Below are 15404 nucleotides of genomic sequence, written 5' to 3' on the forward strand. Positions count from 1 at the left end.
AGCTGCTATTTCTGGCAGGTCAGCGTTGAGGTTAACTGCAGTGGTTCTCTACTGGAGTACTGTCCGATCTGTGCTCTGTATTCTGAACTCTGACAACAGGGTATTCCGTTGTACTTCGTCAATGCACAGTGCCGTGTATCCTATGCTCTAAGCCCGTGCAGCAGATCTTATGCTAAGCTAACTTAACCTAGTTGTTTTGCAACCTCTATGGGAACGTAGATGCAGTCCTCAGCAATAACCCCATGTGCTCCAGGGTTGTTCCACCAGCATACACCTTCAGATTACTGACCGTCAACGCTTATACCATTCACGTCACCATTGATTCCAAAGAATTGGAACCTGCAATGAGGATCAGCAGAGGTCCTGTGCCTGCAAGCAGAAACCAAATGGTGTTTCACTCACCAATCTTCCACATTCAGTGCGTTCGGCACAGCAGGCACACCCCGCGAGCTATTACTCCAATTATCGTCTTGTTGTTGATGCTCCATACCATGACCCATCATCTCATCCATCGACCACCCCTGGGTATGCATGCCCATGTTGACCTGCGGTAGAGCCATGTTAGATGCCATCCCTTGAAGACTAGAGCTACCATCATCATGAGAGTGTGTCGGCATCTGTAGCTGAGGATCAACGGGGTTGCCGTTGGGAGAGGAGAATGACATGGTCATGTTCGTTCCATCTGGAAACAGCTGGTCAGGCTGGAAATTCTCCCATAAGGATTGTGGTATTGGCGGCGAATGGCGCGTTACCAGGAAGAGGTCTGGAGGTGTTGCGGGGATGGAAAATCCTCCAGGGAAAGGCGAGGCTGGTCGTGTGCCGCCTCGTGATGGTCCAGGCGGTAAGAACTGGTCTGCTGCGTTTCTTGGAGGCGGCGAAGATAGACCTGCTACCCCTGCAGGCTGGTGGCCTAGATCGCGGTTGGGGGTGAGAGAAGGCGTTTGTGGGCGTGAACGCTCATATGACAGTTGTGGCGCAGGTGGTCCGCTCGAGTAACCAAACTCCATGTCATCGAACTTTCGCTTCCCGATTGCTTGAATTTTCGGAGCAGGGTTCGAGGGACCAGTCTTGCTCTTCTGGTGTCGCTTTCCTGCCGTCTTTTGAAGCCGCTCTTCCAGTACCTTATTGCCGAGAATTGACTCAAATAATGTGTGGACCATTCTGGCAACAAGCCAAACCTTGGACACCTCTTTCATGGCGTGCATGCAAACATTGATTCTCTCTTGGCTCGCAGAGACTACTGAAGGAACCGAGGACCGCATCTGATAGACATGCATAATCAATGCAGAGAACAAACTGTACACGCTATTCAAATAGTATCAGTGACTGCGATGGCTATTGTCGCCAATGAACTCACATAAAAGCAGGGGTGTATCGCATTTCGTCATGTGCTTGCAGATTTTCGACAATAGAGGTAATCATTCCGGCGGCTTGAAAAGCAATATTTCTGGAAGGGTATGCCATGTCCATCGCGTGATAGTCATTCGATGCAGAAGCAGGTGGCATGTGCGCCCGATGCAATAAGCATAACGTCGTGCTGGGAGGGTTTTAGCATCAATCCCACCCGAAAGGTTCAAACGACGTACTAGTAGTTGGCATGAAGCAACGCCGACCAGAAATGATGCCTTGGACGCTCCCAGTACACTTCTCGAGGGCAGTTCTGGAGCCAATCGGCCAAAGCCATATCGCTGTGAGTTAAATCAATGGCGTTTGTTCTCCGTGCTTTGGATGCCACCGAGTACTGCTGTGATAAGACGAGTCCCATGATCTCACAAAGTTTCACGTACTGTAAGAAAAATTGCACATGGATATGGTCTGGAGGGTATTCAGCAAGAGAATCTACCTCATCCTCAATGAAGTCGTCTTCCGACACCATGCCAACATCAGAGTCGTCTGTGTTGATAGAGACTGGTCTCCCAAGAGCGACAGCCACCGATCGATCACGAGTAAATAATGTCCACCATACACGTTTCCACAACCGCTTGTCGGGCCTGCTCAATTGAGAGTTCTCCACACTGTGAATATTAGCATACATTCATGCACATGACACAGGAGATCTCACCTTCGGTGCATGCCAGAGCCCTGGGCAACGACAATTGCTACTCTTGTCCAGTAGAAGACATTCTTGGTGACATCTAATGCGAGGTCAGTCATTAGTACCTATCATTGATGTTTTGTCCTCTACACCCACCTTCAGGTCCCTCCCAATACCAACCCATCAATATCAGGGCTTGCACGATGGTGATTCGGTCATCCTCGTAGTTAGCATCGTAAAGAGCTTTGGCCCTTTTGTAAAAGGTCATGGCGGCCGGCGTAGTAGAGCCATTTGCATCCATGAGCTGAGGATTGCTGCACACCCGCGACCCGGCGAGCAAAATAGCTTGCAGAAGCAGGAGTGAAGGGGGATTCTTATTGTCCTTATATCTTCTCATGAACCGACTTCGGTTGATTACGGGCACCACGGGAGCAACCCATTTGAAAAAGGAGTCCACCAGCTCATCACACAACGATCTCGGTGGCAGTAAGAAGGCTCCTCGTTGTTGTAGGATGTCTATCTCTTGCTGATCTGGTTCCGTCAATCTTGCTCGCGATCCCCTAATGTTCTCCGGCAGCGGATAGTGGACAACATCTGTGGTGCCATGCCGATCGTGAACAAGGAGGGAGAGGTTCGAAGACTCTCCCAAGTACGCAACACGACCAGCTTCTTTGATTGGAGCGCGTGCAAATTTTGGCTTCATAAATTGAGTGAGGACATTCGACTGAGACTCTTGCTGCGCCACCTGCGCTTCAGACAACTGATATGTTGGTGGCTCATCGGAAGGAGTATAGCCATGATTACCGTTGTCTTGATACTGGTGTGGTCCATCTGGGAGGGGTGAATAGTCCTGAGTCGTGTCTCGGTCACTGCAGGGCAGTCAGTCGATACCTTCATTTGGTACAGAGAGCTAACCTATCTCCCTCCTTTGCTTTACTTGTATGATTCTTCTTGCGCTTGGGTACAGGGATCTTGCACTCGATTGAAAATGCGACGCAGTTTGTGCATGGTACCCCTAAGGACGCTGCATCACAGCGGACCTGATCACCTTAGTCCTGGCACGATGCTTGACTTGAGGAACGATGCAAACATACCTTCCGAGAATGGCACGTCTATGGCGGACTTCGAATCAGCATGGATGACAGATCGCGCAAAGATAGGACTCCCTCTCGCTGCCGAGGTACTCGGCCTGTCGCGATAACAGAAGAACAACGTACCTCGCATGCCCGACTGGCTCGTTGTCTATTCAGGATGTCAGAAAACAACACTTCACTCGATGGAAAGATCAATTTACCTTCGGAAACTGGGGTGGCCTGGTGTTTGCGAATTAGGAGCAGGTGTATCGCTTGGACCTGTATGACCATTCGCCGAAGGCACATCTTCTGTGGCAGCGCTCATCGTCAATTACAGGAGTTGATGACAGGATGCAAGCTGCTGCTATGTTGACAACTGTAAGCGTTGCAGAGACTAGAAGTGGTCGTCCACGACCATGTCTCTAAAAGGCCTGCTTGGGTCGACAAGGTGTTCCGCTTGTGGCAGGTGACCAACATGGACTTTTCGGGGGCAATTGGGCTGATCTGGATTCTGCGGGGCATCACACCAAAGCATCATCATATGTTGAAGCTACAAAATCGTGATCGCACAACAGCCACCTTAAAGGATGAATTAGAATAATATATTACTCGGTAGAAAGTCCTCCGCAGTGCTGGTGTCCTCCCCCGGCACGCTCGGAATCATCTATGCTTTTTCGATGGAAATTCCAATCTCACGCCCAACCATCACGGCTGCTGTACTTGTGCAGCATCTTCCATATCAGAGTCAGACGATTCTGTGCTCCAGTCTTTACTCTCCGTTGTCTTGTTGTGATCTTTGATGCTCTTCTTGATGGTCTGGATACCTCCGGCACGTTTGAAGAAGTCCTCTGTCCTGATTCCTCGCACGTCAAGACCGTGGTCAGCCTCCATGCGCTCCCCTTTGTCCCGCTTACGGCGGATCATTTCTCGGACTGGTACCATAGCCGCATCACGACATGCTTCCTTGATATCGCTTCCCGACATTCCTGCCATGACCTTGACCAGGTATTCCATATCGAGCTTTTCTTCGTCAATCTTTGTATCCTTCAGCACCAACTTTAAAATTTTATATCTTTGGGAGGCAGAAGGCAACGAGACTGGAAATTTCTTCGGCATCCGCCGGAGTATTGCCTCATCGATGTCTTGTATTCGATTCGTTGCGCCCAGTATCATGATGCGTTGCGGTTGGCCGTTTGTGTTTGCCGAAGTTAAACCATCCCAATGGGTCATAAATTCGGCCTTTGCCATACCGCTTGCCTCGTGCTCACCACTCCTTCTAGTTCCGAGCACTGCATCAATCTCGTCTATAAAGACAATGGTGGGCTCGAGCTTCCTCGCCAATGAAAAAACGGCATTCACCAGCTTATTCGAGTCACCATACCACTTCTCTGTCAATGTCGAGATGTGCAGATTAATAAAACATGCCCCGCTCTCGTGCGCCAGCGCCTTTGCGAGCATTGTCTTTCCGCACCCTGGCGGACCGTAGAGGAGGACGCCAGAAGGAGCGGATAATAAGGATGATGAGCTTGAATATAGACCAGGCATTGTAAGAGGGTATATGACCGACTCTTTCAATTCCTCGATGATATCTTTCAAGCCTCCTATATCATCAAAGGACACGGGTATATCATCAGGCGCAACCACATCCATCGCGATAGCCTGTTCGTACTGTGACAGTACAAGATCCTCTTTTCTGGGCCGTCCATGTGCGCCTTGGCGCTCATCATCCGAGTCTGTAGGCTGATCAAGCCGTCGCAGTATCGCCGCCGACTTTCTTCGGGCTTGTTCTTTCTGCTCTGATTCTGGATCGAAATTAATCTTGTTTGTGAGGTATCTGACTACATAGTACACCGAAGCACCCTAAACAATCTCAGTACTCGGCAGATAATCAGACGACTTCAAGTGGGTAAGGTCTTACGAGACTGGCGGTAAGGAACAATTCCTGCAGGACCCACTGCCACTTCTCACTTCGAGCAGAGGACATGATGTAAGGACTTGGGGCTGCGGCGGCCGCGGCGGATTGGTCTGGGTATTGCAAGGAACAGCACCGTCAATATAGACGCAATCTCCAGGACTCCAAGGAGTCGGCGGTGAATAGTATTTAGGGTTGATTCAGTATCGGGTGTGATGCCCTCCCCGGTACTGCTCGAGTACCAAATCCGTAGAACTGTGGCACAGCACGAGGCACGAGCCACAAGCCACAAGCCATGCTTTTGCCTAGGATCTGCACTAATTTAGCGTGCCGAGGGTTGTTTACATCGCTTCCTAATGCAGATGATTCTAATGGGACCATCATCGCCTGTGGCACCATCAACTACACCCTCTTTTCAATCAAATTCACCCATAGCGAGCTTGGAGTCCTTGAACAGACATGAGGGGTATCTCTAGTCTGATTGATACGGATATGGATGATTCTACGCGGTTCGTTGATGAGAATATGATCATCTCCAGTGCGTCCGAAAGTGAGCTACCAAAAAAGAAAGCCGCTCAGCCTAAGGCCGCAGATAGTCGCGTCAGCAAGCCGAAGGCGGCGCCTCGAAAACCGAAAGCAGTCAAAGAGGATGGTGCGAAGAAAGCTGTGGGCAAGGCAACTGGCACAAAACGGAAAGCACTGGAAGAACAGGTCAATGGGGAATCTCAACAGGCCAGCAAAAAAATCTCTCGAATTCCTGTTGCGCAATCAGATGATGAGTTGGATGGAGTGACAGGCCCCGAGAGACCAAAGCAGGAAGTCAGTCAAAAAGCAAAGAGGAAGCCAAGAGCAAAGAAGGACACGGTAGCACATGGCGATGATTCTGGCCACGGTCCGCTAGCTGTGCAACACACTCAAGCGCAGACGGGCAGTAAGAAACCCAAAGTTACCCAGAAAGTTATCGCCGATGATCCACATCCAATAGTGCAGGAGGTCGATAATATCGTTGAGGCGTACGCAGAATGCAGCCCTCAACGTCCTGTGAAGAAATCTGTAGGCAGCGCATCCCAATCCCGTCAAGAGAACGTAGTCCGAAGAAAGGCTGGAGGTTCTTCTGACACAGAACGAGGTGGTGGTGACCCCAACCTGCGACGGAAGCTGGGCGACGTAACAAGAAAGTTCGAAAACATCGACTTGAAATATCGCAACCTCAAGGACGTGGGTATTGTGGAGGCGAATGCCAATATGGAAAAGCTCCGGAAGCAGTGCGAAGCCACCACATCAGCATCGGCAGAGCTAATTGAGTCCCTTAAGAAGGAACTTGCAATGCAAATGCCTCTGGCGCATGACGCTCGGCAGCTGCAAATTGACTTGCAGAATTCCAAGCAGGAAGCCACCAAGTATCGCTCTGAAGTGACCGATTTGGAATCGTCTCTTATGGCTGCGCAGAACGAGATCAAGGCGCTACAAGCCAAGCTTGCTGCAGCAAGAAGCTCAGCGACATCGGTTGAGAGCGCGACGGCTAGGACACCAGGCAGCGCAATGAAAAATAGCAATCAAGCAAGAACTATCATGGTTGGTAGCGCAGAAGCGGCTCAAGCGGCTCAAGCGGCACAGTTGAAAGAAGACCTGTACAGCGATCTGACTGGACTCATCATTCGAAGCGTAAAAAGGGCAGATGAAGGCGATGCTTATGACTGTATCCAAACTGGTCGCAATGGTAGTGAGTACATTTATCGCAAGTCAGATTGAAATTCTGCTGATTGTTCCCACAGCACTCCATTTCAAGCTCGTTGTTGAAACCGAAGGCGATGGGCGAACGACAAGCTTCGAGGACACCGAATTTTTGTACACGCCTCTGCTTGATTCGAACCGCGATAAAGACATGATAGAACTGCTCCCTTACTATCTGAAGGAAGACATTACGTTCAATCGCCATCACGCTGCGAAGTTCTACAGCAGAGTGGTGGACGCTTTGACAAAGAAGCCGACGGATGATGAGTAAACATATCGGACAAGGTCTCGATGGACTCTTCGAAGTTCCCGGGTTTACTGGGCTACTAGTATTTGGTTATGCATCATGTTGCTTGGTTCAGGTGTTTCTCCTTTGGATTTGTTGCAGGCCAATCGGAGGCGAGGCTTACAAAAATGACGCCTACCGCTTCTGGACAAAACTTCCATCTTTTCTTGCCGTTCTCATATTCCCCCTTGTGTTGCAGGCGCTCTGTTTCTTTGATGCGATAGTATCACGACTCGCAGTCAGCTTCAGTTGCAATGGGAGATCCACTTGGACGCAGTACTACTTACTGCTAGCAGTGGTTGAAGGGAGCGGCCTTGGCATGGTCTTGTCCCGAGCGCCATACTACTACTTACTACTACTTACGTAGTAGTACGTAGTTAAGTAATAGGCTGTCCACATCTACCCCGCCAATGCCCTGGATCATGCCTATGGTGTTGAGAGCTACAGCTACCACTGCTACGTTGCTACTACTGGTACTCTTTACTCCTTCTACCCGTACAGTTCTCTGCCTGTGCTCACCCTTGCAACCTGTTAACACTCCTTCGTCAATGCCAGCAGGTCTGCAGGAAGCACATCTTGTCCCTAGCACTCTTTTCTCCCTCGTTTCCTAATCGCCACTCTGCCGTTGCATATCGATCCCTGCAGGCGCCCGAGGCCTCATCAGTCTGCCGTCTACCTATTCGTCCATCTGCTCGATTAGTCGTTGGCAGTCCATCAAATCCTCACCCTCGATTCGGAGAGCTGATCTCTAGTGGGTAGCATTGCTCAAACAACCTGTACTTTTGCCTCCCTTTCTCGCTCACCCTTCAGGGATACCAGGCACTGCTCTGAAGCTCATCTCAAATGGCTTCTATACAGCCGTCAACTTCTCTCTACGTTCGCTCGATGCCTCTTTGCAGCACGTGTGCTAGTCCCAATGCTCTCAAGCAATCCTTGTCATTAAACTCACGCCGGAGTTTCTCGTGGTGGTGGAAGCGTGGAACAACTGATTGGTCTTCAAATCTGGACGATAGCTTCCAGCGTCATTTGTTGCGAAAAGAGAGGCTGCTAAGATACAAGTATTCCAAAGCAATTCGACGCCGCCAATTATGGGATAGGGATCCTTCACACAACGCCTCGAGGCCATCATGGGTTGGGTCAACGACAGCTTTGTCCGACTCACATGATGGACAAGCCTCATCTTCTCATTCATCTCAATCTGACTCTAGTTCGATACCAAGGACGACAGGGCGACAATCTCTCGACGACTTCGCCCATTTCAAGGCTTGCGTTGACAGAGACCCATTTGGTGCTGTATTTGGACGCCGTCTGGCAAGCCCGCAGAATCTGACCAACACATCGTGGTCTTCCTTCTCCTGGATATTGAAAACCCCATCTTCGAAAGAGAGTCAAGTGGCGACGCAAGAATCTGCCATGTCCAATACTCCACCATCCCCGGCGCCAGGTGGCATTTCTTCTTCCAATATACGCACTGCATCTCAGTCAGATGAGAGGCTACCAGGTAAGGATAATCATCGGTCAGCTCCGACGACCAAGCCTTCCACGAGGCCAATCGATAGTACTGAGCAACAAGATGAATACGAATATGATCCTATATCCATGCGAAAGGTTCTGAAGACCAAGCCTGTGATGCAGCCGCCCGTTCAAGCCTTTAAACCTCTATTTGACCCGCTCTTTGCAGAAAAGGGTATGGACATACCTGTCAAACCCTACAAACCGCACCGGGTTTTCGGCTATTCGGCCAAATCAAGCTCTAAGAAGGCCTGCTCGGATCACCCTGCTTCCGATACACAAGCATTGGAGTTGAAGGCGGAAACCTCTAGACTTGCAGAGCTTCGTAAACTAAAGGCGGCGACTTTAGGTAATAGCATTGATACCACCGCTGAGTACCATGGCAAATGGGTTTCACCAGCGGAAAAGGCAGAAAACAGGTCAAGAACGGCACCCGCTACCGAGTCAACAACTGACGAAGCACCTTTGTTCTCGGGTACCACTTATGAAGCAAAGTCGAAGGACATTTTTAGAGGAATTGCAAGTCCTAAGCAGGATTGGCTCAATAGAGAAGGGTTCGGACCAGAGCAGGGTTCACCAACTACCGCTATACAACCTACCACCATATCAGATGCCGGAAATGCAAAGACAACATCATCAGCAAAACTGCAGCCTTCATTGGATCGCTTACAAGCCATACCCCAACCTTCAGATAGATTGAAGCCATCACTGGATCGTCTGACAGCATCAAGCAAGAAGCCGACAACTGCTCAAACGTCCCCTAAGCAAGTGGAAACCACAGATGAGGCACATGAATCCATTAGCGAGGATCTAGACCTATTGAGAGCCAGCGATATCAGAGCCTCCACTAGGACCTCCCGCCGAAGTAAGCAGGACAGCGAGAAGGCTAAACAAGACCAACGTCAGAAGCTGGAGACTGATTTCAACCTACGTCAAAAAGACGATGATGGTCTTTCCATTGTCTTTCCTGAAGCGATCATGAAATCTAGTAAGAGGCTTTCGGAGAGTCTCAACAGTCTTTGGCATCGACTTTGGGCCCAGCAACCAGCGTCACTAATTGAAAAGGTGCAGCCACCCAGCACCGTGGAGAATTTCACCGTAGGAAACCTGGGCACATCGGCCAATCGCAAGGAACAAGGAGGACCAGTGGCTGACGCCAAAATTGCTCCTAAAGCTTTGGAATCCGCTACAAGCTCAATTCAAACATTCACGCCCTCAAAAGAAGTATTAGACGCGGAGCAGAAGAGCAAGGAGAGGACCCTGGCGCTTAGAAAAGCCCGAATCGAGGCAATGAAACAGGAGGCTGAAATGAAGGAGAAGGAGAAGGCTCTTGCTCAAACGATCAAAGCAACGTACGAGGACGAGTACGGACCAATTACTGTCGACCACCGGCAACACAAAGGTCTTGCACGGATTGACCAATTGGCAGAAACAATCAAGGAAGCCAATATTCGAGCGGACCGTAATGCTATAAAGGACATGATCGCGCGATGCGAGCATGCTCTGCGTGATGCTAAGCTGACGCGTGTGGAGGTCACGCAGAAGCTTAAGGCCATACTTGCTCGTCTACCATCTTCAAAAGTTAAATTACATCCTCCTCCTGTACGAATGACTCCTGATCCGAGATCTTTCCAACCTGCAAGCAAAGAAAATGTGGCAGCCAAAAAGCCTGCCGAACAGCCCGTACTGGAAGCCCAGCAAACTTCTTCTACCACCCAAAAGACTTCTTCAGGCAAAGCTCCTCTATTGTACAAGGTTTTAGCGTACGACTCTTCCACTTTACAGATGAACATCGCTGAGACGACATCTTCCATGTCAGCAACCGGAGATGGTGAAATGCAACCGCTACATCCAACCGAAGTTCTCTCACGTCTGAACAACGTCGCCAAATTCCTGCCATATTTCGCGGACATGGAGAAACAGGGCTATGAGATCGTGAGTGGAAGTGGTGATGTGTTGGTCTTCAAGAGAGTCAGAACACCTATGATATCTTCTGGGGGTCCTCCTCAACCGAGTAGTACAGCTATGGAAGACTCGTCTTCAAGCCCAAGTCCGTCATCTCAAACATCCTCTCCCGCCGAAACAGTAGTAGAATCCATCGCCCCCAACGCCAGTGCCTCCAAAGTCCACCGCCAAGAGTCCGTCTTCAGCGGTTCAGGGCAGACATGGCATCAAGAAGATACAGGATCAAACAGCAGCTCCAACAAGGCGTCTACGGCTGAACCAGGCTGGTTTGGGAGGGCAGTCAAGCGCGTCTTCCTGGCTGGGACTTTAACCGCCGCGGTCGCTTATACGATTGGCGTTGTGGCGGAACATGCGGGGGCGCAGGTGCAGGTGCAGGGGCAAGAGGGCAGTGGAAGTGGTAGGCCAAGGAGGGTGGGCAGAGCGGGGATTTATAGCACTGAGGATTCGAGATGAGGAGGACTGAAAGCCACGCGGGGCCTTTGGGAGGTTGGATGGGATACTATATCGTGCTTGCGTAGTTAGCGAGTCGTTTGCGTATGGGGAGCACGCCAACATATTGGGAGAGACTGGGCATTTGAATGACCTACAGTACTACCACGAGTATTATGCATCCGCATCCCGCTTAGAGACGACGCCCCTCTCGGTCTCAGTCGAGATCTTTACGCGAAAATCACCTTCGCTTACCTCTTTTCTCCTGATGAATCTCCTCTCCCCCTTCCCAGCTACCACTTCCCAGTAGCCCTGCCTTTCTTTGCCCTTCAAGTTGAATCCACCTACTTGCACCGCAAATCGGACGGATGGACAGACAGACGTAGAATAGAATGTGTATTTACGCCCGTGGTAGGAAGACGGGAGGAATAGAGGAAAGGGGTATGGACCAAACACCTAATTGAGTCGGGAAATTGGTTGGATATACGAGCCAATACTTGTAGGAGTGGTGATGATCGAACTACTGTATGTTAGAACCATACCTCTTACCTCTTGGTTGGCTTCTTTTAGCTGGCAGCAAGAGTTTAGTTTAGGAGTACTGTAACGCAAGGGTGCAACGGTTCAAAGTTGTTGCTGCATCTCGATACAGACGGCTGCCTCTTCGATGCATTTCTAAGGTTCTTCCACCGTAACATTCGCGCAGAGAGTCCACTATCACCAGCTCACGCCTTGATCGCGCCACCCAACGCACCACCGCCAAACTGCTGACCACCGGGCCTCCTCGCCGCACCTGCCTGTCCCCCAATCCCGCCTCTCATCCCGCCTCTTCCACCACCCCTCCCACCCCTCCCCGCTCTATCTCCCCTCTGCTCATTCCTCACGAACGCATTAGCCATGCCAGAAGTCCGGGTCTCAAGCACCTTCTCGTTACTCTCGAGGATGCCCATCGCCTTCTCGCTCAACGTGACGATCTGACTCTGTAACCTCGACAGCTCAACCCCCTTACGGAAGACGATAGCGTCATTGACCTGGTCCAGCGCTGCGCCAAGCTCTTCATGCGAGATCATCTTCGAGATGATGGCGGCGATCTTCTTGACGGACAGGTCGAACATGCCGGATAAAGTGGTTAGGGAGAGGGTGTCGTAGTAGGGAGCGTAGGTAAAGAGGTAGGTGCGGAGACCTTCTTCCTGGATTTGCGCGGCTAGCATGGTCTTGACGTTCTCTTTGTCTTTGCCTAGTAGATCCCAGATGGCGATTTTGGAGATCAGCTCGCTGCATTTTCGCCACTCACCGTTCGCTAGTGCCTTCGAAGCTTGCATAACGTGATCTCTTGTGTTCTCTGGTGGACCTTGGAATACTTGTCGTTCGGTGTATTCTAGCATGCGGCGGAAGGTTTTGGAGATGATTCTCTTGCGGATATCTGGCGATGAGCCTGTTTGCGCCAAGAGAGGGATTTCAAGCAGCATGCTGCAGGTCAGATAGACACATTCCAAGAGCTCGAGGTTGATGTGCATATGGAATGGGAGTTGGCGTTGTCGCTCGAGACGTTCTTGTTCTGGTGTGACTTGTGAGTAACGCTGCATAACGACACCTTGGGCGAGGAGCTCTTTTTGTCGACCAGAGCCACAGATTTCTTGAAGAACACCTTGTGCTTCGTAGCAGAGACCTGCTCGGAAAGCACACAGCCCGATCTGAACCAGAGTTCGGTTGAACAGTATCTGAGTGCTGATATCAAATGTTGAGATGTTCTCCGTCAAATGACTCATCAACGCAAGATCGCGAGCCCGCCAGTAGTCATCTTGAAGGGCAAGGAAGTATATCTGACAGAGCATAGCACGAGCTCGGAGGATGCCTTCACTGTGCTGAAAAAGAAAGTTGCATAGTGTTTGCACAAGAGGAGCGGCATCCTTCACAGCGCCTCTGGGCGTGATCTCCGATTGTAATCTCTCAGGCAAGGCTTTCCAAGTGTTCTCCTCCAAAGTGGTGACGACCTGAGTTGGCTTGAAGTAGATGTGCTCCAATCTCCGCATGACGATTCTGTTGGCACTCTCTGGAGGTGTCTCGACATTCTCCATCTTCTTCAGATTCTCGATATAAATCAGAGACCGGACAATATCGTTATACAACAGCTGCTCATCACCTAGTCGGTCAATGTACTCAGCAGTGTGAGGGTCTGTCTGCTGGAGGGATCGAGTCAATTCGTCGTCGAGTCGCTCTATGGATGATACAATGCTTCCCGGAATCTTGAAGACCTCATTCGGAGCTGGCTGTGGCGCCTTCTCGTCATCGTCCCACTCGTCGGCGTTCTCAGTCACGACGTATGTCGATGATGCCTCCAGTATCTGGAGAAGGGTACTGAATTCGCGCTCGGCTGATCGCCATTGTTCTTGGGACATATAGGTTTGGGTCGAGGTGGAAGTCAGATCAAATCTGGTGGATATCAGGGTCAAAAGCACACGGATCTTCTGATATGGTGTGGTGGCAACTTCGAGCAGTTTCTCCATAATCCTAATCTGTTCTCCACGATCAGTGTTCTTCTTACCCCGGGACTCGATTATGGTTCGAAGGTGTTTCAGAATACTCTCCGGAGTATATTGCAGCGTGCGACCGCCTCGTCCTACAGTAGCGAAGCCCTCTTCGTCGATTTGAGCATCCAGCTCGTCGATCCGCTGCACTCGGTTCCTGCGCACCTTCTCCACAGGCACAGCCTCTTCCTCCTCGTCGCTTTCCATGTATGCTTCCTTGTCAGCCCGGTATTTGTCTACTTCGGTCGCATAGTCCTTGTTATTCTTCTTGATCTTCTGCTTCATTGCGTTGAATCCCTTGGTGTTACTGGCGTTCATCTTCAAGGCTGTAGTTTTTTGCTTGGCAATCGTCTCGTTGATGGTGTCCTCCAAGTCGGAGATGGTCTTCACGTAGAGTTTCGGAATGGTGCCAGATTGAACGATCTTGATGACTTGGCGATTCATTTTGTCAAACTCTGGGGAGGTGAATCAGCTTTATCACAGATGGGCGGCGTTATAAACATACCCGTTGAGATCACTGCCCAATCATTAATCTTCTCTTTATTTTCGATCAAGCGTACTGTGCCCTCAAGCTCCTCTAACCTCTTGTCCTTGGCACTCTTGACGATTGTGTGTTTATCTTCATCGTCGGACTCATCGCTGCTGGCGACATCTTTCATGAAGCGGCTTGCTCCAATCGGTCCACCTTCATCATCAGAAGACGACTCCTCTTCGGAATCTGATTCTTCCTCGGATGATTCTTCCTCTTCTGAATCTTCGGCCTTTCCTTCAACACCATAGAGCTCTTCCTCTTCAGACGAGCTACTTTCACTGTCACTATCTCCTCCGTGAAAGAACCTCGATGACATTTTGACTGTGGTTGATAATTCGTTTCGTAAGCCAGCAGCCTTTCTACTCAGTTTTCTCGAAAGTGGAAGGACGAAGGGGATGAAACGATCGTAAGTGAAGCGGTTCTGCGAGGAATTTGTGCAAATCGCAGTGCGGCGTAGCAGTGGAGGCCAAGATTTTATGCCAAGATTTACGCCAAGCTGCAAATAGCCCACCGTACTTAGTACTAGTAGTCCTGATGGCAGGAAGAGGCCCTCTGAAAGTTATGTCTAAATTACCACCAATATGTGCTGAATTCAAACCAAACCATAATATGATGTGGTTTGCACAGGACTATGTAGTTAAGATATCTAATCTCCAGTAGAACTCATTCAGTTCAGATGTCTTCTTCTCAAACTACGGTCATTGCACCGTCAGATTATGGTCATCCAATCGCCTTGGACGATCTTTGTAATGACAAAATCATCGGTTAATTTGCTAAGAACCAATAGTCCGTCATTTTCCGAGCCCTTCTCCATGTAAGTAGTACTACTCCGTACTTACTACTTATTCTTAACTACTTCGTCTACATTTATGACTCTCCAGCGGATGACTGGGCGCCAGCTGGAAACCCCTACTACTACTAGTATGTTGACTTCAGCAAGCAAAAGGCCTACGTCACGCCTCTGAGATGTGTAGAGCCAAAATGCTGTTTTGCAAATCAAGTTCATGCCTATTAACCCAACTTGACGAGGCACATTCTTTGCCCGTGGGCCACATAGTACATCTAGTACATGCATTCACGAAGAACGTAAATGAACCTGCGTGGTTCGAATATTGGAGGCAGCAACTATGTAATGTGAGATGTACGGCTCGAGTTCGTATGCACAGTCAACCAACACTGTCCTCCGCTGTTCCGGAATAGCCTCTGAGCAGTTCCTACGCCGAGTGCATTCTTGATGCTCAGGTTCCGGTCTCTCTCCTACCAGTCTTATTAACACAGCTCGTTTGAGGTGAGACCCAGCTGATCACAAACATCTCTGAGAATGCATCCAGATAATTTGAACCATATTTCGACTCATGTTTCAAGAGCTTCATATGTTGCTAGACCTCTTGTGTCCGCCCT

At 50.0% G+C, this 15404-nt stretch overlaps 5 protein-coding genes across 5 annotated transcripts; 2 read left to right on the top strand and 3 right to left on the bottom strand.

Moving 5' to 3' along the window:
- Positions 1 to 281: 281 nt before the first annotated feature.
- Positions 282 to 3433, bottom strand: EPUS_03180 (Cutinase transcription factor 1 alpha; the record flags this gene model as incomplete). Its single annotated transcript, XM_007789610.1, has 10 exons — positions 282 to 339; positions 403 to 1305; positions 1358 to 1537; positions 1587 to 2015; positions 2063 to 2135; positions 2192 to 2904; positions 2951 to 3075; positions 3130 to 3147; positions 3253 to 3277; positions 3330 to 3433. The coding sequence occupies 10 exons, from the start codon at positions 3431 to 3433 to the stop codon at positions 282 to 284; spliced, it is 2628 nt and encodes an 875-aa protein (XP_007787800.1).
- A 380-nt stretch (positions 3434 to 3813) lies between these two features.
- EPUS_03181 (uncharacterized protein) lies at positions 3814 to 5092 on the bottom strand (the record flags this gene model as incomplete). Its single annotated transcript, XM_007789611.1, has 2 exons — positions 3814 to 4968; positions 5027 to 5092. The coding sequence occupies 2 exons, from the start codon at positions 5090 to 5092 to the stop codon at positions 3814 to 3816; spliced, it is 1221 nt and encodes a 406-aa protein (XP_007787801.1).
- Positions 5093 to 5479: 387 nt separating this feature from the next.
- Positions 5480 to 7025, top strand: EPUS_03182 (uncharacterized protein; the record flags this gene model as incomplete). Its single annotated transcript, XM_007789612.1, has 2 exons — positions 5480 to 6743; positions 6796 to 7025. 2 exons carry the CDS (start codon positions 5480 to 5482, stop codon positions 7023 to 7025), a joined length of 1494 nt encoding a protein of 497 aa, XP_007787802.1.
- An 858-nt stretch (positions 7026 to 7883) lies between these two features.
- On the top strand, positions 7884 to 10970 carry EPUS_03183 (uncharacterized protein; the record flags this gene model as incomplete). The annotated part of the gene is made up of 1 exon (XM_007789613.1): positions 7884 to 10970. One exon carries the CDS (start codon positions 7884 to 7886, stop codon positions 10968 to 10970), a length of 3087 nt encoding a protein of 1028 aa, XP_007787803.1.
- A 698-nt stretch (positions 10971 to 11668) lies between these two features.
- Positions 11669 to 14319, bottom strand: EPUS_03184 (Eukaryotic translation initiation factor 3 subunit C; the record flags this gene model as incomplete). The annotated part of the gene is made up of 2 exons (XM_007789614.1): positions 11669 to 13926; positions 13977 to 14319. 2 exons carry the CDS (start codon positions 14317 to 14319, stop codon positions 11669 to 11671), a joined length of 2601 nt encoding a protein of 866 aa, XP_007787804.1.
- Positions 14320 to 15404: the final 1085 nt, after the last annotated feature.

Source organism: Endocarpon pusillum, assembly GCF_000464535.1.
Source record: "Endocarpon pusillum Z07020 unplaced genomic scaffold scaffold1275, whole genome shotgun sequence".
Lineage (NCBI taxonomy): Eukaryota > Fungi > Ascomycota > Eurotiomycetes > Verrucariales > Verrucariaceae > Endocarpon > Endocarpon pusillum.